At 55.7% G+C, this 25,942-nt stretch overlaps 1 protein-coding gene across 1 annotated transcript; it reads left to right on the top strand.

The window, feature by feature from the left end:
* Nucleotides 1–1,536: 1,536 nt before the first annotated feature.
* On the top strand, nucleotides 1,537–25,581 carry TCF25 (transcription factor 25). Its single transcript, XM_059153160.1, has 18 exons — nucleotides 1,537–1,922; nucleotides 9,516–9,680; nucleotides 10,414–10,488; nucleotides 11,155–11,273; nucleotides 12,520–12,585; nucleotides 15,915–15,997; nucleotides 16,883–17,013; nucleotides 17,375–17,474; nucleotides 18,154–18,247; nucleotides 19,354–19,446; nucleotides 19,582–19,687; nucleotides 20,704–20,863; nucleotides 22,157–22,244; nucleotides 22,946–23,104; nucleotides 23,249–23,339; nucleotides 23,763–23,842; nucleotides 24,927–24,999; nucleotides 25,279–25,581. Exons 1-18 carry the CDS (start codon nucleotides 1,731–1,733, stop codon nucleotides 25,435–25,437), a joined length of 2,034 nt encoding a protein of 677 aa, XP_059009143.1. The 5' UTR covers nucleotides 1,537–1,730; the 3' UTR covers nucleotides 25,438–25,581.
* The last annotated feature ends 361 nt before the right edge of the window (nucleotides 25,582–25,942 follow it).

Below are 25,942 nucleotides of genomic sequence, written 5' to 3'. Positions count from 1 at the left end.
ACTTTGTCTAGAACTGTCTGCAGGCAAACTTCCGAGGGCCATGCCTTCGGTGGGGACAGGGAGACTGACGCTCTCCACTCAGGCTGGGCTGACTGCATGTCTCAGGGGCACATGGCTGCTCTCCTGTGGAAGGCAAAGGAGGCAGCAGCTCCAGGCTGAGAATCCCGAAGTCCTCATCCAGAGGGGAGGCAAGAAACCTGCATAAATTGTTCACGCCACTTCGGGGGGGACACAAATCTACTTAATTAGGCTGGCCTTGGCCAATCCGAATGGACAAGAGTGATGTCCTGGAGGCTCTCCCTGAGCTATCCCTTTAACAGCAGGATTACAGGAAGTAGGGAGGGTAAAACCTAAGGGACTCCAGGGGAGTGCCTGGAGCAGGTGGCGCATCTGGGGGGCTAGAGACAGCAGCCATGTCAGCCAATGCGAAGCACCGCAAGACCCTGATGGCCTGCGCAGGCTGACCAGCCATGTATGCCTGTGTGTGCACACCCTCTCCCTCCGTGAGTCTCCGGAGACCCAATGCCCAGTCTGAGAGGAACATTCAGGCTTAAGAGGAAGGCTGGGGTGGAGCTCAAAGGTCAAGGGAGAGGGCTCCCAGAGGCCACGACCCATCCTGTCCCCATTTTCCTTTCTTGGTCCTTGCCAGTGGCCTTCCTCACTTGAATCCTGGAACCACAGTCGTCATGCAAACCCAGGATTTACCTGGGCCAGTTACTCTCAATCCCGGTTCTTTACTTGAAACGGCGGGGACAGCTTCTCCCAGGAGGTAAGAATTTAGTAGGGTGCCGTCCCCACAAGGCTGCTGTCTCCACTCTTCTAACACTCTCACACCAGAGCCTCTTGCTCCTGCACTTAGACCTCTGCAGTGCGGGGGTTCTCGGTCTTGCCGGCACACTTGAATCCCCGAAGAGCTTCTAAAAACTATCGATGCCTGACCCCACCTCGTAATTGCTAGGAATGCGCCCTTGATCTTTATTGCAGAAATCCCCCCAGGAGACTAAGACACAGTAAGAGTGGCGAGCCTCCTCCACCTTAGACCACGGAGTCCCAGACGCAGACCAACAGGAGAATCACCCGGGACGCATTAACGCCAACAAAAGGCAAACTCCCAGGACGGCCCCGAGGTTCGCTTTCAGTCCATCCGGGGGAGGAAGCGGTGCGGAGATCTGCACCTCTGGGAAGCTCCTCGGTTTGCACGTGTTTACTTTTAATGAGAAGGGCGCCGTCCCGCCTGCAGCCGCGGACGCTGACCGAGGGCAGTCGCTCCCCCTCCGGGTCGCCCGGCTGTCCGTCCCCGGTGCACCCGCACAGGTGCAACGCCACGAGGCCGCGCGCCCGCCTGCGCGCACGACCTCCCCGCCCACCCCGCCTGCAGGTTCCTCCCGCCCGGCCAGCCCGTGCTCGCAGGGCAGAGGGTGGGCTCGCGAGTGGACAGCTCGCAGCCGGGGCAGCCCCCGCCCCCGCCCGGCGGCGGTCGCGGACACGCCTCCGGAAGGCCCGGAGACGCCCAGTGCGGAGGCGCCCAAGTCGCGCGAGAACTGGCCCGGGGCCGCGCCCGCACCTTCTTTGACGCCCTGTCAACCGAGAGGAAGTTCCGGAGAAGCTCAGGGCGCAGACGCGACACGCCAGCCTCGCGCCAGCGTGCCGTAAGTGCGCAGGCGCGCCGGCCGCTCTCTTTTCTGCTCTTCCTTCTCCCGGTCTCCAGGCGTCAGCGGCCGTTGGGTCCTATGTCGCGCCGGGCCCTCCGGAGACTGAGGGGGGAACAGCGCGGCCAGGAGCCTCTTGGGCCCGGCGCCCTGCAGTTTGTCCTCCACGATGAGGATGATGCGGAAGAAGAAGGTCCAAAGCGGGGTCCAGGCGGCCGACACCCCCGGGGCACAGGGAAGGAAGGCGTCTGCGTCAACAACCGGTTCGAGCTGGTGAGGAACGAGGCTGCCCGGGGTGGGGGCGGTGGGAGGGGCGGGCTCGTGACGTCACGGGGCGGGCGCTACGTGGTCTGGGCTGCCGCGGGGGCGGTGGTGGGCGTGGCTACGTCGGGCTCGGGTGTGGCGAGGAGAGCCGAGGCCGTCGGGGCTGCGGCGCAGGGGGCGTGGCCGTGGCGTCGGGGCGGGTCCGCAGCCCGGTGGGCGGGGCTTCACGGCTCCGCCCCTGGGGGCTCTGGGCTCGGTCGCAGGGTTGGGCGTGGCGTACGCTAGGCGCCCGCAGGGCCGCGGCACAGCCCAGGACCGGGCTCCTCGCTGGGCCCCGCGCAGCAGGTGTCGGGCCCGGCACCCACGCGGTGGACGCGCGTTGAAGGTGTGCGCGCCCCGCGGGGTTTCTGCTGGCCGCAGTCGGTCGTTCGCTTCTCCGAGCGCCCTGTGCGCGCAGCCCGCGTGTCTGTGTTGCTCAGCTTGGACCCGATGCTCGAACAGCCGGCGGTGGGTCTGCAGGTGGCGGAGAGACCAGGCACCTTTGTCAGCGCTGTCTTGGGCCGCGCTTGCTGCCGTCGGTAGATGGTGGGGAGCGGGGGCTGCCCGTCCGGGAGCTGGGGAGCCGGGCGTCCAGAGTGCTGGCCTCGCCTCGGAAGGCGGTGCAGGCGGGGCCGCGTCCTGTCTTCAGATCCGCCGCAGTCGTCTGCCCTCTGCTGCTTCTGCGACTGGACCCCACCCTGCTGCTTGGCCTGTCTCCGACATTTGTGTTACAAACCGTCTCCAACACGAACAGAAGCCAGAGTGGTGTCCGCCCGCGCTTGTCTCCCGGCTCCCGCGGTTGGACTCGCCGTAGTCTGTCTCCCCAGTATTCCTGCCCCTTCATGTGCCCTTAACCGTGCCGCTCATTTTTCTGACTTCTTCCAGAACACCCAAGTCTTCTTTCCCACCTCACTTATGCACAGGCTGAAACCAGCTTCTGGTAGTCTGGGAAGGCGGTCCTAGTGTCCCCTTGTGCAAACAAGGTAGTAAGTGCACCTGCAGAGTAAATTTAGGCTTCCTGCCTTAAAGCCTGTACTCTAAACCCTGTCATGGTATTTGTCTCTGAAGCGAGTTAACGTTCCTGCTGAAGAAGAAAGGAGGACAGATGGACGAGGGAGAAATGGACAAAGTGGCAGGAGCTCACTTACGGAAGGAGAGGGGAACATTGATGTGGGCCTCACTGTGAGATCCTGTCGCAGGGGCTCAAGGGCTGTACCTCTGCTCAGGGCTCTGCTGTCTGTGTTCTCCCTTCCGCATTCTGATATTGATATCATCGGCTCCGATGTCCTTCCCTGTCTTGGGATTCTTGTGTCCAGCGCAGCAACATCTGTCTCCTCTTAGACCTTTCACAGACATCTCGAACCCAGTGTGTCCAATGCTCACTGCCCTTCCTGCCTCCTCCAGGCTTTGCTCTGTGGAGAGCATTTCCACGTTTCCTCTTGTCCACGCCAGCAATGTGAGGGCATTCCCAAGCAGCTTTCTCTCTCGCACGATACACTCAGACCACTGGTGCAGCCCCTGGGGGTGACCATTGCCTGTGGCCTGGATCGTCAGCATCCTTGTGCCCGGTCCTGGTTCTGCTCTTCTTCCTTTGCAGTCTCTGAACACAGAGGCCAGCCATAGTGACCCTGTTAAGCACATGTCTGACCTCAGCCCTCCTTTTTTTCACAACCCCCCAGTGGTTCCAGGCTGGCCCAGTTCACCCCATGAGCTCTCCTACCTGTTTTCTTTATAATCTTGTTCGCTGTGCTCTAGCCATAGTGGTCTGTCCCCTTTGCTGTCTCCTGTGCTTTTAGCATCTTGTATGCAGGTGACACGTGGCTCACTCCTCCCTCCGGTTTTGGTCAGATGTTGCTTCCTCAGGCTTGCCTACCCTTCCTACTTGCTTTAAAAGTACACTTACCCCAGGGCGCCTGGGTGGCTACCGAGTTGTGGATCCTGATCTCAGGGTTGTGAGACCAAGCCCCACACCCTTGGACAACCTGCTCTGCAGGGAGTCAGCTTGAGGATTCTCTCTCTCTCTGCCCCTCCCCCACGCTCATTCTCTCTAAAATAAATAACTCTTAAAAAAAAAAGTCGGTGCCTAAGTGGTTCAGTCAGTTAAGCTCCTGCCTTCAGCTCAGGTCATGGTCCCAGAGTCCTGGGATCAAGACCCACGTTGGGCTCCCTGCTCAGCAGAGTCTGCTTCTTCCTCTATGTCTGTGTGTGTGTGTGCTGTCTCTCTCTCAAATAAATAAAATCTTTCAAAAAAAGGACAGTTACCTCACATTCCCATTTCCCTTCTTCTGTTGTTTATTTTTTTCTCATTTTTCCCTGGCAATTAACAGAATATACTGTACAAATAACCTGTTGGTTTTTTTTAGATTTGGTGTTGCTTTGTTTCCCTGCTGAAGCACAAGCTTTGTGGAAACAGACTTGCCATTCCCTAACGTGTCCCGACCACCCTGTGTCTGGCACCCAGATATGCAGAAAAGTTACCACTTGAGTCAGCATTTCCTCTAAGAGGACCAGCAGGTGTTGTCTCCAGCCAGAATGTATGCATACAGGCTTTGGAGGCAGAAGGACCTAGGTTTGAATCCTGGCTCCACCTCTTCAAAGCCGAGAGAATGTAGACAAGATACCGAACACAAACTTTGGTTTCCCTGGGTCTTAGGGGTGATCTCACTTACTTGATGGGGATGTCATCAGTGATATGGGAGTTAACATGTGCAGCCTTTAGTCAACACTCAGCAAACGTCGACATTAAATGATACTGGAAACCAAGTGAAGGGTGGTGCAGTAGCGCTTAAGGAGAACCGTGACCCTAAGTGGTTTACTGAGAGACATGCAGGGGCCAGCTCCGTTCTCCTGAGGAGAGGAAAGCTGAGCAGAGACACTGTCCTTTGTTCGTTCACGAATTTGTCCTCGTGACTGGCTGTTGGTTGCGGGGTGGGTTTTTTTTTGGGGGGGGGGGGCTTTAGATTAGAAATCGTTTTTTCTATTTCATTCAGAGTTGTTTTTAAAACCGGCTTTATTGGGCGCCTGGGTGGCTTAGTGAGTTAAGCCGCTGCCTTCGGCTCAGGTCATGGTCTCGGGGTCCTGGGATGGAGTCCCGCATTGGGCTCTCTGCTCAGTGGAGAGCCTGCTTCCCCCCCTCTCTCTGTCTGCCTCTCTGCCTACTTGTGATCTCACTCTGTCAATAAATAAATAAATAAAATCTTTAAAAATAAATAAAAATAAAAACCGACTTTTTTTTAAAAAGATTTTATTTATTTATTTATTTATTTATTTATTTGAGAGAGAGAGACAGTGAGAGAGAGCATGAGCGAGAAGGTCAGAGGGAGAAACAGACTCCCCGTGGAGCTGAGAGCCAGATGCGGGACTCGATCCTGGGACTCCGGGATCATGACCTGAGCCGAAGGCAGTCGTCCAACCAACTGAGCCACCCTGGCGTCCCCAAAACCGACTTTATTGAAGTGTAATATATGTAAATGATAAACTCACCCATTTTAAATGTAGAGTTCAAGTTTTGCAGCATAACATACTGTGCAATGATTGTGGATGATGTAGAATAGAAATCAGTATTTTGGGAGTCTAGGTCTACCTCGACAGTCTGCTAAAAACCACACAGCCCCACTTCTAAAAATGACCAGACTTGGTAGCATTGAGAAATTTTCCCTCTAAGTGAAGAAGATCAATATTTCACAAATAATTACATTTAGCCCTTGATCAGCACTGGAGCCGGGACATGAATCCCCGTGCAGTTGAAAATTCTGCCTATAACTTTTTTTTTTTAAGATTTTATTTATTTATTTGACAGACAGAGATCACAAGCAGGCAGAGAGAGGAGGAAGCAGGCTCCCTGCCGAGTAGAGAGCCCGATGCGGGGCTCGATCCCAGGACCCTGGGATCATGACCTGAGCTGAAGGCAGAGGCTTCAACCCACTGAACCACCTAGGCGCCCCATGCCTATAACTTTTGATTCCCCCCAAAGTTACCTACTGATAGCTTATTGTTTTCTGGAAGCTTTATTGATGACATAGAAGCTATGTTGTATGTATTATATACTGTATCTTTTTTTTTTTGTACTTATTTATTTGAGAGAGAACATGAGCTGGGGGAGGGGCAGAGGGACAGGCAGACACCCTGCTCCCTGGGGAGCCTGATCCCAGGACCCCTGAGTCCATGACCTGACCCTAAGGCAAATGCTTAAGGCACTGAGCCACCCAGGCACCTCTTAGCCATGTTTTACATACTTGGTTGTCAGGGGACAGTGGTATGCGTGATCTGACAGGAGGCGGAATTCAGCACTGCAGGAATCAGAAACACAACAGCAGTCGAGTTGAAAGGTCTCCCGTTTATCACTGAACCAGCCTCCTGGTGCGGAGGCATAATAACAGCAAAATCATTTCCCTGAGAAAACATGTTTGTTGGGCAGGTAGGAAGGACGTTCACAGAATGATAGGATAGAACATGGTTTTCATGCAGCTTAATTATTATTTTTATTTATTTATTTATTTATTTGACAAAGAGAGATCACAAGTGGGCAGAGAGGCAGGCAGAGAGAGAGGAGGAAGCAGGCTCCCCGCTGAACAGAGAGCCCGATGCGGGACTCGATCCCAGGACCCTGAGATCATGACCCGAGCCGAAGGCAACGGCCTAACCCACTGAGCCACCCAGGCGCCCCCATGCAGCTTAATTACATACGTGTGCCAGCTAGGTGTGCTATCTCATGAAGTGTGATGCCCCATGGACCCAGCCTGGTTCTTCTCCCGCATTACTTCTTGGAGTTAGACCTGATTTCATTACTGCTTTTCACCCGAATCCACTGGGGAATGGGACGGTTCTGCTTCTGTTTCTTGGCCAGGAATTGCTTGATTCTGAAAGTCTTGTGAGAAGACATGGCCAGAAATAATCAGCCACACACAGCGGGATGGTCTGTGTACTGTGTTCTTAAGCTGGAGAAGAGAAAGCGTTATTAAGAAAACCATAAGAGGGGGGCATGCCTGGGTGGCTCAGTCATTTAAGCGTTTAACTCTATTTTGGCTCAGGTCATGATCTCAGGGTCTGGGATTGAGCCCCACCTGGGGATGTATGCTCAGTGGGGAGTCTGCAGCAGCGTCTTTCTCCCTCTTTCTCTGACAGGCACCCTGGCAGGCCCCCCCGCCCTAGTGCACACACTGGCTTGCTCTTAAATAAATACATCTTTTTTTTTTTTTTTTTTTTTAAGATTTGTTACTTAGCAGGAGAAAGAGAGCACATGTGAGGGGAGGGAGAGGGAGAGGCAGGAGCAGACTCCCCGCTGAGTGTGGACCCCCCCCCCCCCTCCCCTGCAATACGGGGCTTGATTTCAGGTCCCTGGGACCACAACCTGAGCTGAAGGCAGATGCTTAACCAACTGAGCCACCCAGATGCCCCTCAGAGAAAGAAATCTTTTTATTTATTTGTTTGTTTGTTTGTTTATTTATTTGACAGACAGAGATCACAAGCAGGCAGAGAGACAGGCAGAGAGAGAGGAGGAAGCAGGCCCCCTGCTGAGCAGAGAGCCTGATGTGGGACTCGATCCCGGGACCCTGAGATCATGACCTGAGCCAAAGGCAGCGGCTTAACCCACTGAGCCACCCAGGTGCCCAAGAGATAAATCTTAAGGGAAAAAAAGAAAGAGTCGGCTGGCACCCAGCTTCACTGCGTTGGAGGTACCATTTGGCTGAATGCCGGAGAAAGCTTGGGTGCCAGTTCTCTCCATTGTTGAGAGGAAATGCCCCAGGAGGTCTCAGTCCAGTTTTCTTTCTTTGTTCCCAAATCTAAACCAACCAGACCACACCTGGGCCCCTGGCGCTCTCACTCAAAAAGTATCCATAGTAGGAATCTCCATAGTATTGGGTAGTGCTGGGACAGATGCTACTTTGGTAGGATTCTAGCGTTTTCAAGTCAGGAATGGATTTATAGACAGACAAACATAACATACTCCTGAAATTTATCTTTGCCACTTGGAACTTTCCCTTGGTGAACAAAGCAAGCAAAACCAAAGGATACAAAACTTGTTCCTGCTTTCTTTTCTTTGATAGTTTCCCAGCTGAGACAGTAGATTCAAAAAGAAAAAAAAAAAAAAAAGAATGAAAATTCACCAGGCACAGGATGATCTCAGATTTGTTCTCTCTCTCTCTCTTTTTTGTGAGAGAAAGTGAGCAGAAGCAAAGTGGAGCAGCAGAGGGAGAAGCAGCGTCCTCTGAGCAGAGAGCCGGATGCAGGACTCCGTCCCGGGGCCCTGGCGTCATTACCCAAGTGGAAGGCAGACATTTAACTGACTGAGCCACGCAGGCGTCCTTCCCCCCCAACCCAATATAAGGGTGTTTTTTTGTTTTTAAGATTTTACTTACTTGACAGAGAGCACAAGCAGGGAGAGGGCAGAGGGAGAAGCAGGCTCCCCGTGGAGCAGAGAGCCTAAGAGGTGGAGCCCGTCTCAGGACCCTGAGATCATGACGGGAGTAGAAGCAGAGGCTTAACCCACTGAGCCACCCAGGCGCCCCTGGATCTCAATTTTTAAAAAGAAAGTTGGGGCGCCTGCGTGGCTCAGTGGGTTAAGCCTCTGCCTTTGGCTCGGGTCATGATCCCAGGGTCCTGGGATCGAGCCCCACATGGGGCTCTCTGCTCAGAGGGGAGTCCGCTTCTTCTTCTCTCTCTCTGCCTGCCTCTCCGCCTATTTGTCTGTCAAAGAAATAAATAAAATCTTTTTTAAATAAATAAATAAGAAAGTTATCTCAGGGTTGTGGGGGTTAAAGTAGATCCTATTTTTATTTTATGTTTTGAGCTTTATATTTTTCAGATGCCCTAAGTTGAAGACTCAGTTTTATTTATTTTTGGACCTGAGTGCAGTAGATGGGGTCCATCCCATTCGGCTGATGAAACATCATCATCATTGTTCTGTATTGGCCTCTTTTGTTTGTTTATTCCTTGACTGGCTGAAGGGCCAGAACTTGTCCAGCGACTTGTACCCACCCCACCCCCGTCTTGCCTCCAGAGTGTGAGTGTGAGTGGGTGTGCACAGTTCACTCTTTTGTACTGCTGTGCAAGGTTCTGTTGTGTGAGCTCCTTTTATTATCAGGGAAGAGTCTCTAGGTAAGTCAGTCCCTACGTACCTTTTCTTTAGCTCCTTGTCCTGTTGGCTGCTGGAGATGAACTGAGCTAGAGCTCTAGGTAGCAGGAAGGAACATGAACGGGCTGTTGAGAGATCTTTGCCCTGGGGTGGTGGTCAGCAAGGGAGAGAGCTTGTAAGGTTTGGGGATTCTTCCTTATGTCAGCTGTAAAGACAGAGACACATGGGGCCACCCTGGGCCCTAGCATCTCTGGGGTTCGTTGACTAAGATGACCCTAAAGCAGGGCGTATTGAGAAGGTAAGAACCACAGCTCTGCTGGGCGCATTGACATGGGTGTTTTTCTTCCCAATGTGACCTCAGAGCGGCCCTGCATAGGTCTCCCCGCCCCAGCTCTGCCCCGCTTTCCACTCTGACACAGCTCAGTATCACCGTTTACTCTGTGACCGGGACACCTGCAACGTCCTTGTTCTCGCCTCTGTCTCTCCAGATCAACATCGAAGACCTGGAGGAGGGACCTGTGCTAAATGGGGAGAGACCCGATGGTCTGCTCCCGGGCGCGGTGGTGTCCGGGAACAAAAGGAGGTCGCAGAGTGGAGGTGCAGACCGCAAGAAGGCTGGAGAAGTGGCTGACAGGGCAGCGCCCCCAGAGCAGGTATGGGGAGCCACCACACCCACTCTGTGCTGTCCGTTTTGGCCCTTGCAGCTGCCGCACAATTTCCTTGGGACCCTGGAGAAGATTTGCAGGAAGCTCTTAAGGGGGGCACATACAGGGTCCCCTCGACAAGGTTCCCTAGCACACGACTTGCCTTCACACTTGGGGAGGGTCTGCTTGTGCTCGGCAGCCTGTGTGTGCTCTGGAACTGTGTGGCTGCAGCTCTGGTCTGGTGGGCGGGGCTTTGGGGGTACCAGGCCTTGAGGACCTGCGACCCTGGTTAGTGTCGCAGTGTGGCTGTGGTGCGTGGCACAGGAGAGGGTCTCTTGGGGGGCTTCTGCTTGTCTGTGCAGCAGGTGATGGACAAGTGCAGCCGGAGAGAGCTGACTCATGGGTGCCGTGGACCCCCGCCTGAGCTCGGGATGGTGGGGGGCTGGACACTGCAAGGAGGGAGGCGGCCTATGGAGGCACCAGAGGGACCCTGGCGGAGGCACCAGAGGATGGGGGAGGTGTGCAGGGGGATGTGCAGGGGCCCCCGTCTCCAGGGCAGCTACGTGTGGTAGGGAGGGTGCTTGGCAAAATGAAAGATGAGAGCAGAGGGCAGATGGGTGGATGGTTTGGGCCCTGGGAGTCTCTTGAGGTCCCATGTCCCTCTTCAGCTTGCTGCTTTAGTTGTCAGATTTTAGCATTTTATTGTCTTTTTCCATTGACCAAAATGTGCTTCTTTTTTTAGTCTAATATAAGTGGCAAACTCCGAAAGAAGAAAAAGAAACAGAAAAATAAGAAAAACACTACAGGAGAAATTTTGGTATGTGCATATGGCTGTTTTTCAAGGTGGTGGTAGAAGCAGTTCATTTTTATTTAGTGTTTTAATTTCTTCCCATTAGGATTCTAGTTCAGAGGTCAGGGAAAGTCACGAACCAAGTTTGGCTGGTATTCCTTCACTTCGTTCCTTGAGGGTTAGACGCCCTCACTCTTGATATCCACGTCATGGCCACCGTCTGAAGTGACATTCTCTGGCTGGCAGAGCCCCTTCTTGGTCTTTTGGCCCCGTGCCCTGAGCTTTTTCTAGGCTGCCAGACTGACGGGATGGTGAGGTGTGAGCCTCTGGGTGCGGTCTGTTGTCGGAACCCTGCTTCCTTCAGTCTTCACCATCAGATGCAGTGTCTCCTGAGGAGGTTGTAGCTTTCTGGACTTGTCACTGGTCGTTCTGGTCCCGAGTCCCATCTGGAGAGGTGGCACTCCTATAGGACTAGCAGTTGGGCTTGTGACTGAGTTCCTTGAAGTGTCCTTCTGGCTCTGTGGTCCTGCCAATGCTGAACTCTCTCCTTTTTTCTAAATAAATTTGGGATTATAATGTCTTTCGGAATGTAAACAATATAAGGCGGGTTTCTTATAAAAATAATTTTGTTATTATTAAAACATTTAAAATAAAGTCATTGTGGTGATTAATATATTGTTTTGGTGTTTTTAGGAAAATGGGCTGGAAGATATTGATCGCATCTTGGAGAGGATTGAGGACAGCAGTGGTTTCAACCGCCCTGGGCCGCCTCCCCTTAGCTCCAAGAAGCACGTCCTGTATGTGGAGCACAGGTACAGCTCTCTCCTCTCTGCTGAGACACAGACTCCCTGAAAAGGGAAAAAAACATTTGAAAAAGACGTCCTGTATCTAAAAGCAATGTAGATTTGTTGTTTTTTAAAGATTTTATTTATTCCAGGGGCTGGCTCTGGCCTCAGTACCCTCAGTCTCCTCTCCCCCCATTCCGTGTCCTGGGGGGTGGGGTCAGCCGCTGCTCTGTACAGAACCAGAGGAACTGATGTGTATATAACTATTTAATGTGGGGTATATTCCCCTAGTCCTGTATTTCCCTTAATTCCTCCTTCCAACCTTACCCCCTAGTTGGAGTATTTAACTGGGCTGGGTAGGGTTGCTCTGTCTTGGGGGAGGCTAGGGATTCATCCTGTGCTTGTAAATAAATACAGTAAAAAAAAAAAAAAAAAAAAAAAAAGATTTTATTTATTTATTTGTCAGAGAGAGAGAGCACAAGCAGGCAAAGTGGGAGGCAGAGGCAGAGAGAGAAGCAGGCTCCCCGCTGAGCAAGGAGCCTGAGGTGGGACTCGATCCCAGGACCCCGGGATCATGACCCAAGCTGAAGGCAGACGCTTAACCGACTGAGCCACCCAGGCATCCATGTTTTATTTTGTTTTAAAGATTTTATTTATTTATTAGACAGACAGAGATCGCAAGTAGGCAGAGAGGCAGGCTCCCCGCGGAGCAGAGAGCCTGATGCAGGGCTTGATCCCAGGACCCCAGGATCATGACCTGAGCCGAAGGCAGAGGCTTAACCCACTGAGCCTCCCAGGCGCCCCAGCAATGTAGGTTTATTGCCAAGCATTTAGGCAATAGGAACAAGGAGAAAGAAGGAAAGGGGAAATACTCTGTTTCCAGTGACCCGTCCTTCAGCTTCATGTATCTGGGAATGGTTTTTCTTGAATGGTATTGAAGTAAGATGTCGTTCTGTGATAAATTATTCCTCTCTTGTCCTAGTAGATGCCTAATGAAACCTCGTTCTTACTAAAGAGACTGTTGCCAGTCTTCCAAAAGCTATTTTTTTTCCTATGTCAGTGAGCCCACCTTGATCTGGTCTGTAGGCCTGAGTCTGCTCTGACTCAGCCCCAGTCCTGGCCCCCTCTGTTTGCGACCCGCATGGTTTGGAGGAACGCAGGCTGCCAGCTGTCCTTCATGTCAGAGTAGCCGTTCTGCCTTTTGAGTTTTATGTGACCTTTCAGAATCCCCAGACTCGTTTCATTTTTCGTTGTAAAATGTTCAATTTTCTAGACACTTGAATCCAGACACAGAGCTGAAAAGGTATTTTGGTGCTCGAGCTGTCCTTGGGGAACAAAGGTAAGCACAACACTGGCTTTGTTCTAAAAAATGTGTGGGAGTATTCTCAAGGCCTCTGAACGTTTGGGGGAGGGGAGGTAAAGCTCCTTGCCAAAGGAAAGCCTTCGAATTTCTGGTTCTGCAAATTCTTCGGAACCTGAAGGGTCAGGGAGGAGCTGATGTTTGACTGTTTCCATGAACACTGGGCTCCAGCCCGCACGCTGCCTTTGCTAGCATGTGTGTCACAATTTTACAGAGATTCTAGAGGTCCTAAAATTTTGTGCTTCTAGCCCTGAAATCTTGGCCAGCTTAATTTTTGTTTCTCCATCAGCAGCAAAGCCAACACAGGGTTGATTCTGGGATAAGTCTGGTTTTGTTATGTAACAGTTCTCAGTGCTTGATGACCTGTGGGAGATGCAATGAGAAATGCTCTGAGCACGAGGGTCTGTTTGCAGGACTGTGTGTCGAAGGGGTGGGTGTTGGCTTTCCTGACCCCCAGCATTGAGGCCGGTTGTGACCGCGAACTTCCACACTGGCAGAAGCTTTGGCTTTTCAGGATATGTATTTTTTCTGAATGTAGAATTAAATGCTTGGTTTAAAAAAATTGAGGCAAGGGTGGCTTAGTCGCTTGGGCATCAGACCCTTATTTTCAGCTCAGGTCATGATCTTGGGGTCCTGGGATTGAGCCCCACTTTGGGCTCTGCACTTGGAGCCCTGCTTGTCTCTCTCTCCCTTTGCCCCCCAGCCCTGCAGACACATGCTGTCATGTGCGCGCTCTCTTTTTCTCAAAATCTTAAAAAAAAAAAATTGGGGCAATTTAGAATAGAATTGTTTCCTTTGAGCCCCCCTCCAAGATCACCATTTGGGGGGCGTACTGCCCCCGTCTGGGCCCCTCTGCCGTGCGCCGCACCACCTGGTTCTACCTGGCTGGGTTCTAGGTTCTAGGTGGATGAGGGGGTGCACGCGCCCCAGGGCACAGTTGTCGGCTGCTGTGTCGGCTGTGGTCTCCCTGCCGCTGGCGGTCATTTCTAGTGAAACCGCCCAGCAGTGGCCCTCCCCGTGTGTGGTCAGCTCCAGGCCTCCACTGCCCTCCGAGTACTGCAGCCCCTGTTGTCTGCCCTGCGGTGGGGGTGGGCTTTTACAGTTCTGTCTAATGCTGTTTACCAGCAATTGTTCTTGTTATTGGCTGATGGTTTTTGGTTTTATCCTGGGTGTTAAGTTATTCAGGACACAAGGATTTCTACTTTGTCTTCTTTCAGAATGTTGATGAAAAACATGGTCACTTCACGATGTTCCTCTTTGTCACCTGATTGAACGGCATATCCCTCCCCACCCTGTTGCACTGGTTTGGGTCGGCTTGGTCCGTCTTTGCTGTTCCTTCATATTTCTGCCCAGTCCTACGTTTGTGTAAATGGTCGTTCACAGTGATTATAGTTCTTGTATTTATAGTAGTCGCATGCTTCTAGAACATCGATTGAATACGTGAAGTCCCACCACAGTTTTCCCTGAGAAGCTCCAGTTCCCTCGTCTCCCTCATCCCTCACCGTGCACACAGGCGGACTCCGTGTGTTTCTAGTCGTCCTCTCTGGCAGCGCCTTCAGTCCTGCAGAGGCCTATGCATGGCTTTTTCCCCTGACAGCAGGAGGGACAGCCCTCCCGCTGTCCTCCTGATGTCTCCCTGCTCCCCTGCTCAGTGCACGGCTGGGCTCTATCTGCGGTTCGGGGGACCAGGCAGTTCTGAGCGTCCACGCTCCCAATCAGAGCCGGCCTCGGTGCTGGGGGTCCAGAAAGCTGAACACCCACCCCTCCGACACACAGTCCTGCAAACAGACCCTTGTTTGAGCATTTCTCAGAGCGTTTCTTGCTGCGTCTCCCAGAAGTCATCAAACACTGAGAACTGTTACATAACAAAGATCAGACTTTATCCCAGAATCGAAACCCGTGTTAGATTTGCTGCTAATTGAGAAAAATTAAGCTGGCTAAGATTTCAAGGTTAGAAGCTCAAAATTTTATAGGTAATGATGAGTTTTCTTTAGATTTTGACCATGATTTTCAGGTACCATGTTTTTTCTCCTGCAGTTTTGCCTTCTTGTTGGGAGAAGAAACGTGCTTTTTTCTCCTGTTCCTAATACAGACCAGTTCTTACTCATACTTTTTTTTCTCAATGAAATGGTTCAGATTATCAAAGTATAGAGAAGAGCGTCCACATGTCCACCTGCCTGATACTCAGCTTAAGAAAAAAAGCCCCAGTGACCATATATAACCCGTTTGTGGCCACAGCTTCAAGAGGGCGGTCTGGCCCCTGTAGAGACCCCCGGATAACGGAGGTGGAGCACACGGCCAAGGGGAGGGGGCCATCCAGGCACAGCATCTCGGGAGCCGGGCCTCCCATTCCCGCCGCCCCCTCATGCTCTGTCTTGGTCATTCCCACTCAGCAGCGTGTTGACGTCAGTATCCTGCTACACCAGTTCTTTTCATGGTTACCATTTTTCCCTTTTCAAAACCTGTTGCTGCGCTGGTGGCATCTTGCGAGGAGAGGAGAGGGCCTCCTCACAGCAGAGGCACAGAGGCCGTCCCTTTGTCCTCTGTGCCCGTCTGGCGGGGCATTTGTCCGGCCTGGTCCTTAGGGATGCAGATGGCTTCCTTCCATGGGACGCCTACAGGCTCACTCTTCCCCATGTCTTTATTTGCAGTCTTCTACTTTTGTTTCCTTTTTACCCTTTCTTTTCTGCTATTTTGCTGGACTATAAATTTTCTGTTTTTCTATTTTTTTTAAAGATTTTATTTATTTGTTTGACAGATAAAGATCACATGTAGGCAGAGAGGCAGGCAGAAAGAGAGGGGGAAGCAGGCTCCCCGCCAGCAGAGCGCCCGATGTGGGGCTCGATCCCAGGACCCTGAGATCATGACCTGAGCTGAAGGCAGAGGCTTTAACCCACTGAGCCACCCAGGCGCCCCTTTTCTGTTTTTCTTTCTCTGATTGTTTGGTCATTTAGGTGACAGTTTCTAGTTTCGTCTGGTGGTGGTCCTGTTCTGTTTGTTTGTTTTTTTAAGATTTTATATATTTATTTGACAGAGCATAAGCAGGGGGAGCAGCAGAGGGAGAGGGAGAAGCAGGCTCCCCACTGAGCAGGGAGCCCGAAGCAGGGCTCCGTTCCAGGACCCCTGGATCGTGACCTGAGCTGAAGACAGACTGAGCAGCTGAGCTCCCCAGGCACCCTGAGGGTCCTGTGTCCTGGCCGTAGCTCTGCCCCCCTGCCCCCCTCCTTCCCTTCCCCACAGTTTTGTTTCCGCGGTCCCTGCAGGGTTAGGCAGTGAAGGGAAGCTGTGAGCATGTCTGTTCTCCCCAGGCCGAGGCAGAGGCAGCGAGTGTACCCCAAGTGTACCTGGCTCACAACCCCGAAGAGCACCTGGCCGCGGTACACCAAACCAGGTGAGGGGCTGTGGCTTCGGCAGAGCAGGTGCGCGGCTGTGTGGGCTCTGTAGCCTGGCGCTGGAGGACCCAGGATCCCCTGGCCTCCCCATACGCCAGCTGCATGTTTTCTCAAATAGGGTTTCATGCAGCTTTTTTCTACTTTTCTCCTGTGGATACTGTATTGTAGGAAGCGATCTCGTTCATTTTCCAGGTGTGATAGTTTGTACTTTGCTGCCAGCGAGTAAGTCTGTAGAACTTAAGATCAGCAACTGTGCAGAGGCACCTGGGGAATGGCGTAACCACCCCGTATCAGAGAGCCCCTGGGTCTAGGGCCTGACTGGGGCGGGAGAGAGTGTGCAGACAAGGGCACCCATCGCCGTCATGGAGGGAGCATGTGCCGGCCCCGCCCTGCCCATGTCCCGTGTGCCAGCAGCATGGACACGGGAAGCTCCTTGCAGAAGCCCCGAGCCAGGGCAGAGGAGTCTCCTTGGCTCCGTGGTACGGCAGGAGAGTAGCCTGGAGCCGTTTACCCATTTCGTGATGCTTCCGAAGGTTCCCAGGAAGAAACGGCTTCGCATACCCAGTTTCTGGCAGGAAGAGAAAGGGTTCCCACTGGTCTCCCGTGCCTGGCTGGATCTGGGCTCTGCCTGGTGTTTAAGCCCAGTCAGATGGGGGGGTGGCACTCACCTTTGCTGTCGTAGGACACGGGTGATCTGGCCACACCCATCGGGGAAGCAGCCTCTTCCTGGGAAAAGCATAAGCGGGAAGCTGGTGTAGACCACACCACAGGCAGTCAGCCCTGGGCATTGTGGGAAGGTAGACGCTCTGATGGGGACTCCTTGGAGTATGCCTGAGCCTGCTCGTGGGGGTCACAGGAGGGGCCTGATGCTGCCCTCCCCGCAGGTCTGTCGATGAGGCTGCTGGAGTCCAAGAAGGGTCTCTCCTCCTTTGCTTTTGAGCACAGTGAGGAGTACCAGCAAACCCAGCACAAGTTTCTGGCCGCGGTGGAGTCCATGGAGCCCAATAACATCGTGGTGCGTGTGTCCCCAGGAGCGTCTTTGCCCAGCCTACATCCTCTCAGTTACCAGGCTACCCCGCACCTGGATCACAGCCTGCAGTCCCTCGGCCCACAAGCCCTTTCTCCTTCTGTCTCCTCTGACCCCTGCTGTACACCTGGATCCCAGGGCTGGGGGGACTGGCAGAGGGTGAAGGTAGAGGTCCTGGGGCACGGGGCCCCTGCTCTTACCACAGGCCTGGTTGGTGATGCAGCTTAGCAGCACCAGTGAGCCTGGTTTCAGTGACTGAGAGAAAGCCCCGCCTGGGGCTGCTGCCTTGCTGCTGGCTGTCCAGGAGGCATGGCCTGTGGCCCCAGCAGCGTCCCCGCTTTGCTTCTAGGTTCTGCTCCAGACTAGCCCATACCACGTGGACTCGCTGCTGCAGCTCAGTGATGCTTGTCGTTTTCAGGAGGATCAGGAGATGGCCCGAGACCTCGTTGGTAAGAGCCCGTCTGGGCGCTCGGCCCTGCCACCGGGCCCAGCACCCCCTCTGCTGAGGAGGCGTAGGCGCTGTCCCAGAAGGTGCTGGCCATACACAGCCATTGCCAGGGCTGTTTTTAAGAGAGGAAGGGGGGAAGAGAGGTGGCAGGAGGGGCAGAAGGAGAGAGAATCTCAAGCAGACTCCGCACTGAACTTGGGGTCCAACTCGGGGCTTGATCCCACAATCCTGGGGTCACGACCTGAGCCAAAAGCAGATGTGTCACTGACTGAGCCCCTGGCCTGGCTTTTTTCATTTACCCTCATGTTTTCAGGGTTCCCTCCTCTTCAGTGAGATGATGCTCCGCAGTGAGGATGGGCTGTGTTTGGTGTGTTACTTGGTGGACACTTGGGTAGTTTCCACGTCTTGGGTCCCGTGACTGAGCTGCTGTGGATGTGTGCATGTGGGTTTTGTGAGGACGTGTGTTTGTATCTCCCTGTCTAGAAAGTCGTCCCTCTGCGTGAGGTCGGTGCACAGAGTGGCATTCATGATCCCCAGGGTCAGGGCTGCGCCATGGCACTTTCCAGAACCCTTGTTGTGCTCTCTTCCTTTGAGAGCTTTCTTTGTGAGCCTTGGGGGATAGGCTTGGAGGTGCCGCGCGCTGGCCGTGACCCCTCCCCCGGTGTCCGTGTGGCCCTCAGAGAGAGCGCTGTACAGTATGGAGTGCGCCTTCCATCCCTTGTTCAGCCTCACCAGCGGGACCTGCCGGCTGGACTACCGCAGGCCCGAGAACAGGTGCGTTTCCAGGGTGGCAGGTGTGTTGAGGTGGGTCAGCGCGGTGGGGGGACGTGAGTACCCATGTAGGTGCAGCTAGGGCAGGTGGCAGGGGGCTGTCCCCGAGCTGTCCCACCTGCTGACTCACACCAGGGGGTCTCACTGTGTTTGTAACCTGAACATAAGTGGCCTGGACTCCAAGACAGATGGGTTGGGCTAGCCTGGGGTTACATTTGTCCTTGAGAGAAATGAGTCTGATAAGCCCCTGCTTGATCAGGGGGTGTGTAGTTGTGTTTTCTTGTCTATTTGGACACAAGGATCTGTGCCCCAGGAGTCTGGAATGCTCTGGAATGTTTTGTGGGCAGTCCTACATTCCTCCATCATCGAGCTATTTGAGCACAGTCTGATCCCGCTCCCCGCACTGAACAGGGAAGACCGCATGACACCCTCTTCTCACAAATGTGTCTCCCGCCCCAGAGCCCTGCTCTGGCACCCTCGCTCCTCACCTCTGATTCCTGCCCTCGGCCTGGCCTTCAGAGCCTTGTGGGGGAGATGGGTGTGTCCTGTCCTGGTGCCCTCTTCACCCACCAGGGCCTCCATCAGCCTTGCTCATGTCCCACACACACACCTTGGCCATCAGCCTGGGTCCCAGGACACTTGGACCCCCTACTGCACAATTGTCTGGTTCTGTGTCCGTTGCACTTGGCTCTCCAGTGGAATTGTTGGTTCTTGGAGACAGGCTATAACGTGCTAACACGTGCAGGCCCAGCAGGGTGGTGTCCACTGGTAACAGTCCCAGTCCCCCCGGAGGATCCAGCTCAGCGCACCTGACGCCCGGCAGCAGCCCCCTAGCCACTCCTGGGACTGGAGATTTCCACAGTAGTGATGGGAGGAGAGGTTGGCTCTTCCCCGAAATGGTGAACTGTAAACCAAAACCAGGACAATCCGAGCTAATGGCGAGCTTGTTGCGCTCCCTGGGGACCCATGTAACTGGGCCCGCAGACTGAGGAACGCTCGTGATCCTTTGCACCGCCGGGGTTGCCTGGGAAGCGCCAGTGCGTAGTGGGCGGTGCTGCGGCGGGGGGACTGCGGCTGCCCTGGCTTACCAGGAACTGTGTTGGGTCTAGGAGCTTCTACCTGGCCCTCTACAAACAGATGAGTTTCCTAGAGAAGCGCGGCTGCCCGCGCACGGCGCTGGAGTTCTGCAAGCTCATCCTGAGGTAAGCGCCCACAGCTGATGCCCGGGGTCCCTGCGGCCCTCGCCCGCAGCTGCCCCCCCGCCCGCAGCTGCCCCCCCGCCCGCAGCTGCCTGCCCCTGCCCACGCGGCACCCTCTCTCCTATGCCGCCCCCCAAGCCTGGAGCCCGACGAGGACCCCCTGTGCATGCTGCTGCTCATCGACCACCTGGCCCTGCGGGCACGCAACTACGAGTACCTGATCCGCCTCTTCCAGGAGTGGGAGGTGGGTACGCGCCTCTCCCTCCCTGTCTCCCTCTGGGCTGCTGCTGCTTCCGCAGGCGCCAGAGCTGTGGGGGGCGGGGCCCCTATGGGACGGACACACACATGCACGCACACACACACCCACGCCGCCGCGGTCCTGACCTCAAGGCAGAACTGTAAAAAATGCACTGCCTCACCGCTGACCTTGATGGTGATGGCGTGTTGCAGTGGCACTGTTTTAGGGTTAGGGCTAAGTGTAAAAGTAGTAACATTCATTTCATGTGTTCTGTTTTTAATTCGGCGGCTAGAAAATATGTTTCTGTTGGACGGTGCTGTCTCGGAGATGTGTGACTCTGACCACCTCCCATGAGGCGGGGCTGGTGGGTGTCACTGAGAAATGACCACATACGTGAGTCACTCTGAGCCCTTTCATTTGGCTCTTTGGCCGAGGAGTCCCCCTAGTTTACAGAAGTTTCTGGAGCCCCCAAATGCAGCTCCAGGGAGCTCACCCCCGCTCCACAGCAGGGCTAAAGGGGAATGTTTGCTGAACTCTGGAGACCATGGCCCTGCTTTAGTGGAGAAAACCTGGCCCGTTGTGTGTTGTCTGTTACGGACACATAGAGAAAGGCCAACAAGGTGCTCGGCCATGTCCACGGATGTGATCAGGTTCCAGCAGGGGGAGGGACGCTCCTCGTTGGACCCGGGCTTCCCGAGTTTCCCACTGTGGGTGAGCACGGGCTGCCTGCTGGTGGGCACCTGTGACCCCACTTGACTCCACCTCCCCTGGGACCTTCCTCTCTTCTGTCCCTGCCGAAATCCCCCCCCGCCCCCGCCACCACCACCACCCCAGCCTTGTTAATTGTCTCCTGCCAAGAGAAAGCTCCCAGACGTGCCATGAAGTTCTTTATGCCAAGTAGAGAGATGCCAGCAGGACGCCTGTGCTCATCGCCAGGGCTCAGACTTGGAGCGCCTGGAAATGGTGCGTCCTTTTCGTCTGCCGCATCCGCGCTCCAGACTTGGTTTCTCTGGCCCTTGCAGGCTCATCGGAACCTGTCTCAGCTCCCAAATTTCGCCTTCTCTGTGCCGTTGGCCTATTTCCTGTTGAGTCAGCAAGCAGACCTCCCAGAACAGGAGCTGAGCTCTGCTAGGGAGCAGGCCTCTGTCCTGATCCGACAGGCCCTCACCATGTTCCCCGGAGGTGGGTGCACCCTCCTCAGCCCCCCCACCCAGCACAGTTCGAAAGCTGAGCGAGTCAGAAGTGACTTTGGTCTCCAACTGTCTTGGGGTTTTAGGATGAGTGTTTCAATATTGACAGAGAAAAACCTGCTCTCAGAAAACAGGTCTTTTCTAGAGGGAGGGGCCTGAGCTGCAGGGTGTCAGCAGAGCCGTGCTGGAGGGGCCCGGTCCGCAGACCGCACTTCTCAGGGAGTTGAAGAACTCAGAGACAAGGTTGTCCTGGGACTACACAGTACAGGCTCCTGCACCCTCCCTGAGCTTTCTGGAGTCGTGGGCCAGTGTCCGTGTGGGGACAGAGTCCTGCGGGCTGATCTCGGTGGTGACAGGAGATCAGAGAGCAGCCTCCTATCCTGTCAGGGTCCTGGTGGATTGGGCCCTCCTACCACGTGCGGTTTCACAGAGGGCTGTGTGCCAGGGACTGGCCATGTGGCTCAGGCACACTGTCCCCACAGCCCCGTGAGTCACCCTTCAGCTCCGTGAGCCTGCTGCGTCCCAGGCAGAGGAGGCAGCCAAGGTCCCCACCTCTCGGGCTCACAGCCTAGGGCAGGGAGCCGCCAGTGGAATGGGCTGAAGGGGACGGCGTATCAGCTGACACGAGGTGCCAGGGACAGAACAGAGCGGGGGGTGTGGACGAGGGGCGCAGGCGTGAGGAGGGGGCCGGACAGGATCGAAGCCCATGTCAGTGAGGGTTCCCACCAGACAGCATTCTCAGTCCCTGCTCGTACGTCTGGGCCTCACACACGTGGCTGCCGGGCCAAGTCTTGGGAGAACTGACCCTTCCTCATCGAGCTGCTTGTAGCGAGGAGGCCAGGCCCCTGGTGGGCGCTAGCTGTTCGTGTGGGGCCAGCGGTGTTGGCAGCCGTGAGACGACGGACGGTGCTTCCGTACAGCCTCGGGTCTGTTGGCCGTGGAATGGTTGCCGGTGGTGTTTCCATACAGCCTGGGGGTCCTGCTGCCCACTGAGCTGCCCTGCTGTTTCCTGTCCCTGGCCACTCGGCCTCCAGTGCTCGGAGGGAGAGCGCTGTCTTGAGTGTCTGCACCCAAAGCCCGAACCCCATGAGCCGGCCCCTCCAGTAGCCCGCAGGTGGAGTGTGTGGGGACGCCTCGTGGGGCTGCCCTCGGATGCACACGGGGCCCCTGGGAGGCAGCAGGGCAGAGACCCGGTCCGAGGTGGCAGAGGCCCCCTGGGGGCTGGTACGGGCGGACTGGCTTCACCCTGTCACATGCCCTTGGGGGCCCCTGCTTCCTCCTGCAGTGCTCCTGCCTCTGCTCGAGTACTGCAGCGTGCGGCCCGATGCCGCTGTTGCCACGCACCGCTTCTTTGGCCCGGAGGCCGAGATCAGGTAAAGATAGGACAGTGCCTGCCCACAGGTCGTGGGGTGCCCCTGGGAGCAGAGCCCGGGGACCGTTTTCACTCAGACTGGAGGCTCGTGAGGCTGGCCATCACAGCTCTCTCCCGCCCCAGGCAGAGTCCTGCTGGGTGCTCACTGCAGGGACCTTGGCAGCCAGACTGTTCTCCCACCGTGGAGGGCTGGACACAGCGCCGGCCGGCACGTGGGCCACATGCAGCCCCAAGCACGGGCCTTCCTGCTGAGAAGTGGGCAGGGTGTGGGGCCTGATGCGCCAGCCCTGCTGGCTGGGGTTGGTGACCCCGTGGGTATTAGTCACACAGCTGTGTGCGCACCCAACTGCCTTGCCCAAATGTCTCATGAAAAAATAAGGAAAACATGCACTGTGGGAGCCGGCCGTGCTCAGACCCTCGCAGTAAACCAGCACAGTGCCTCCGGCATCCCGGCCTGCGCAGACCTACGCATGCCTTTTCTGTTAAAGACCTTGTTCTTACTAAAAAGTACACACTTTGTGGAAGCAGATGCCTGTGTATCCCCACGTCTGGGCAGCGGCCTGTCCCAGTTCAGCAGCCCTTCTGGGCAACCTGCTCCGCCCCCAGGCTGCTGGACAGGCCCCTGGGCCTCCCCCCAGGGCTGGTGGGTGTGTGGAGTCCATGCCCTGGTGGGCCCAGCTCATGAGCCCCTGTCTCCCACAGCCAGCCCCCTGCCCTAAGCCAGCTGGTGAGCCTGTACCTTGGAAGGTCACACTTCCTCTGGAAGGAGCCTGCCACCATGAGCTGGCTGGAGGAGAACGTCCGGGAGGTTCTGCAGGCGGTGGACTCTGGGGACCCTGCGGTGGCAGCGTGTGAGAGCAGGTGGGCCTGGGGGCCGGTGGGGGCAGCACCCGGCCTGGTGGGTGGTGAAGCCCTGTGCTCGGGGTGGTGGTCACAGGGGTCGCCGTGGGGCCAGGGCGGGCTCTGCGCCACAAGCCTACTACGCCTCTCCTTCCCGGACCTCAGGCGGAAGATGCTCTACCAGCGAGCGCCCAGGAACATCCACCGGCACGTGGTCCTGTCCGAGGTCAAGGAGGCTGTTGCTGCCCTTCCCCCGGTAAGGGAGAGGGCCTGGAAACGGGGGCTTTGTCGCCCGTGGGCCCTTCCCTCACAGCTGGGGTTTTGAGAGGGGGGCTGCTCCTGGCCGGCTGACCTCCCAGGGCTCAGAGCGGGGGCCCTGAGGCACTCTGGTGAGAGATCCTGGCACAGGCAGTGTGGCTTTCTGCTCCTCCCCTGCTGCGCGTGCCCTTTGGCCGACAGGCATCCTTGGCCATCTGAGTGGGGCAGAGTGCCTGTCTCAGTGGAAGCAAGGCTGTCCCCACCCTTCGCCTGGCGTCCAGCAGACGCAGCCTTGCAGCCAAGGACCGATTCTGTTTGGCTGACGGACTCCTCGTGGAGAGACTGGTCCAGGCTGGAATCAGCTGGAGGTCTGTTGGAGGCACAGCCGGGCTTCACCATGGGTCTGCTTCCCTTTCTGAAGGATGTGACCACGCAGTCTGTGATGGGTTTTGACCCTCTGCCTCCTTTGGACACGATCTACTCCTACGTCAGACCCGAGAGGTACCTCTCCGCCTCCTGCTTTGCTCCTTTGCTTGTGTAGCTCTGAGGTCAGTGCTTCCGGCTCCCTGGGGCCCCCTGCCTCCTCCAGACCCAGGCCCCTGAGGACAGGGTGACGCGGGGTTGTAGGTCCGCTTTTGCCAGCCATGTTCTTTCGCTTGCTTGTCTGACGAAGGAGTGTCTTCCCATGGGGTTCTAGAGCAGGTGTCGGACGTAACAGTGGGAAGCTGGAGGAACGTACCAGCTGCGCCCTGTGGCCTGTGTGGCGCCATGGAGCCGTGTTATGTGCGTACCTAGCAGGCAGCGTAGTATCAAAGCCACAGCCCGAGTCTGCTGATGCCTGGGGCCCTGCGAACTGAGAAGGGCCTGTGTGGCCCAGCCCAGGAGAGCTGCAGTGGAGCGGGACGGCGCTTCACCTTGGATCATGGGAAAGCTGCCTTCTGCTTTCCTGGTGGCCTTACCACAGGCTGTCAGCACAGCCTGTAGCTCTGGAAGTCCCAGACAGGTTATTCCATTCCAGAATGCATGCCCTCTCCAGGCTTCAGTTGAGCACGTTATGTAGAATAAAAAGCTTTTTCTTAACTGAATTACATTCTAAAAGTTGGACTGCATGCTTCTAGGAAAAGAGTGCCTACTTGAGTTCTTGAATCGATCAAGGTGACGCTTACACATTTTTAATGTTGGTGGGTTCAGAGAGCTGCCTTGCTGGACAGTGTAGGCCTGAGGAGTGAAGGGCTGTGCCAGCCCAAGCCACCAGTCTTCAAATGGCCAGTGGAGCTGGGCTCCAGCACCATGTCTTACCAGGAGGGCACTCCCCAGCACACTCTGGAACCTTCTCCTCACGTAACCACTTTGTAGCCCCTGCATGGCTTTTCTCAAAAGTGAGCCACTGAGCCGTGGCGAGTGACCCTCCTCTCTCTGCTGAGCTCAGCTAGCCAGGTCCCCAAGGGCCCGCCCCCTCTGGGTGACCTTCCCTGGGAGGCCTGAGCTTGTGCCCCAGCTGCTGCGCTGGCTGCGTTGGTGTACCCTGCCCCCAGCCCCAGGGCAGGGCGCACAGCTGCACCATCTGACCTTCTTCCTCTTTCAGGCTGAGTCCCGTCAGCCACGGAAACACGATTGCCCTCTTCTTCCGGTCTTTGTTGCCTAATTACACCATGGAGGTATGTGAGCACGCTTTGGCCTCTCTCTGCCATGTGGGTTCAGGCTGGGCCGCGGACACCCGCAGCCCGCTCAGGAGGCCGGGACAAGCCTGCCTGAAACGGTCGCGGCCACCTCAGCCCCTCCCCCAGGCATGGCTCCTGGACCTCGCACTGGGGCCTAGCCTTGTGTTTGGGTTTGAAGCTTCCTCTTCCCAGCAGGGTCCTGGGGGAGCTGGGGTGGGAGCCCTGGGCCTCAGGACCCAGGACAGCCCCAGCTCAGACGAGTCTTCACTGCCGCAGGGGGAGCGGCTGGAGGACGGAGGGGCTGGGGGTCCGAACCACAACCAAGGCTTGAACAGGCTGATGCTGGCTGTGCGAGACATGATGGCCAACTTCCACTTCCACGACGTGGAGGCAGCTCGCGAGGACAACCCCGAGGGGGACGGGGAGTGGGACTGAGCCCGCAGAGATGTCGTGCCCCAACGCTGTACAATTATGTTCCTGATTGCTGTTCTGGTCGGAATTGGCCAGTTCCCTGGAGTAGAGATGCTGATGTGTCGTCCGCCTGCCTCCTGTGTCGCCTATAAATGTGAATGGGTTACACTCCCGCAGCGTGGGCTCTCCTTTCCTGGGGCTGGACTCTGTGCCCAGGGTGAGGCAGGTGGGTCTTGGGTCCGCCCAGCCCCCAAGGTGTCCCAGCAGAGAACATGACCCAGGGTCACATGCAGCCAAGCCCCAGCTCCACGTGAGCTCTCTCCGTGGCCGCCCTGCCCTCACAGTCTGGGCCACAGAGTGGAGAAGGTCCCACAGGTTTCCATTGCGACACCCCAGCTGAGAACACCAAGATGTTTGCTTCGCTCGGGAGCCTGGACAGGCTGGCCAGAGGCTGGAGGGGCTGACACCAGAGCCCTAGGGCTGGGCACCAGTGGCTTTATTGGGGAACTTCAGGGCAGCCCTGGGCTGG

The sequence above is a fragment of the Mustela lutreola genome, chromosome 16 (genome assembly GCF_030435805.1).
Source record: "Mustela lutreola isolate mMusLut2 chromosome 16, mMusLut2.pri, whole genome shotgun sequence".
Taxonomy (NCBI): Eukaryota; Metazoa; Chordata; class Mammalia; order Carnivora; family Mustelidae; genus Mustela; species Mustela lutreola.
The sequence above is the reverse complement of the archived record's forward strand: the minus strand, read 5'-3'. Positions and strand labels throughout refer to the sequence as shown.

Coding starts and splice junctions, on each gene's coding strand:
- TCF25 (XM_059153160.1), top strand. CDS start 1,731: ATGTCGCGCCGGGCCCTCCGGAGACTGAGGGGGGAACAGCGCGGCCAG. Junction 18,248..19,353: donor TACCGCAGGCCCGAGAACAG/GTGCGTTTCCAG, acceptor TGTTGGGTCTAG/GAGCTTCTACCTGGCCCTCT. Junction 23,843..24,926: donor TCCTACGTCAGACCCGAGAG/GTACCTCTCCGC, acceptor TTCCTCTTTCAG/GCTGAGTCCCGTCAGCCACG.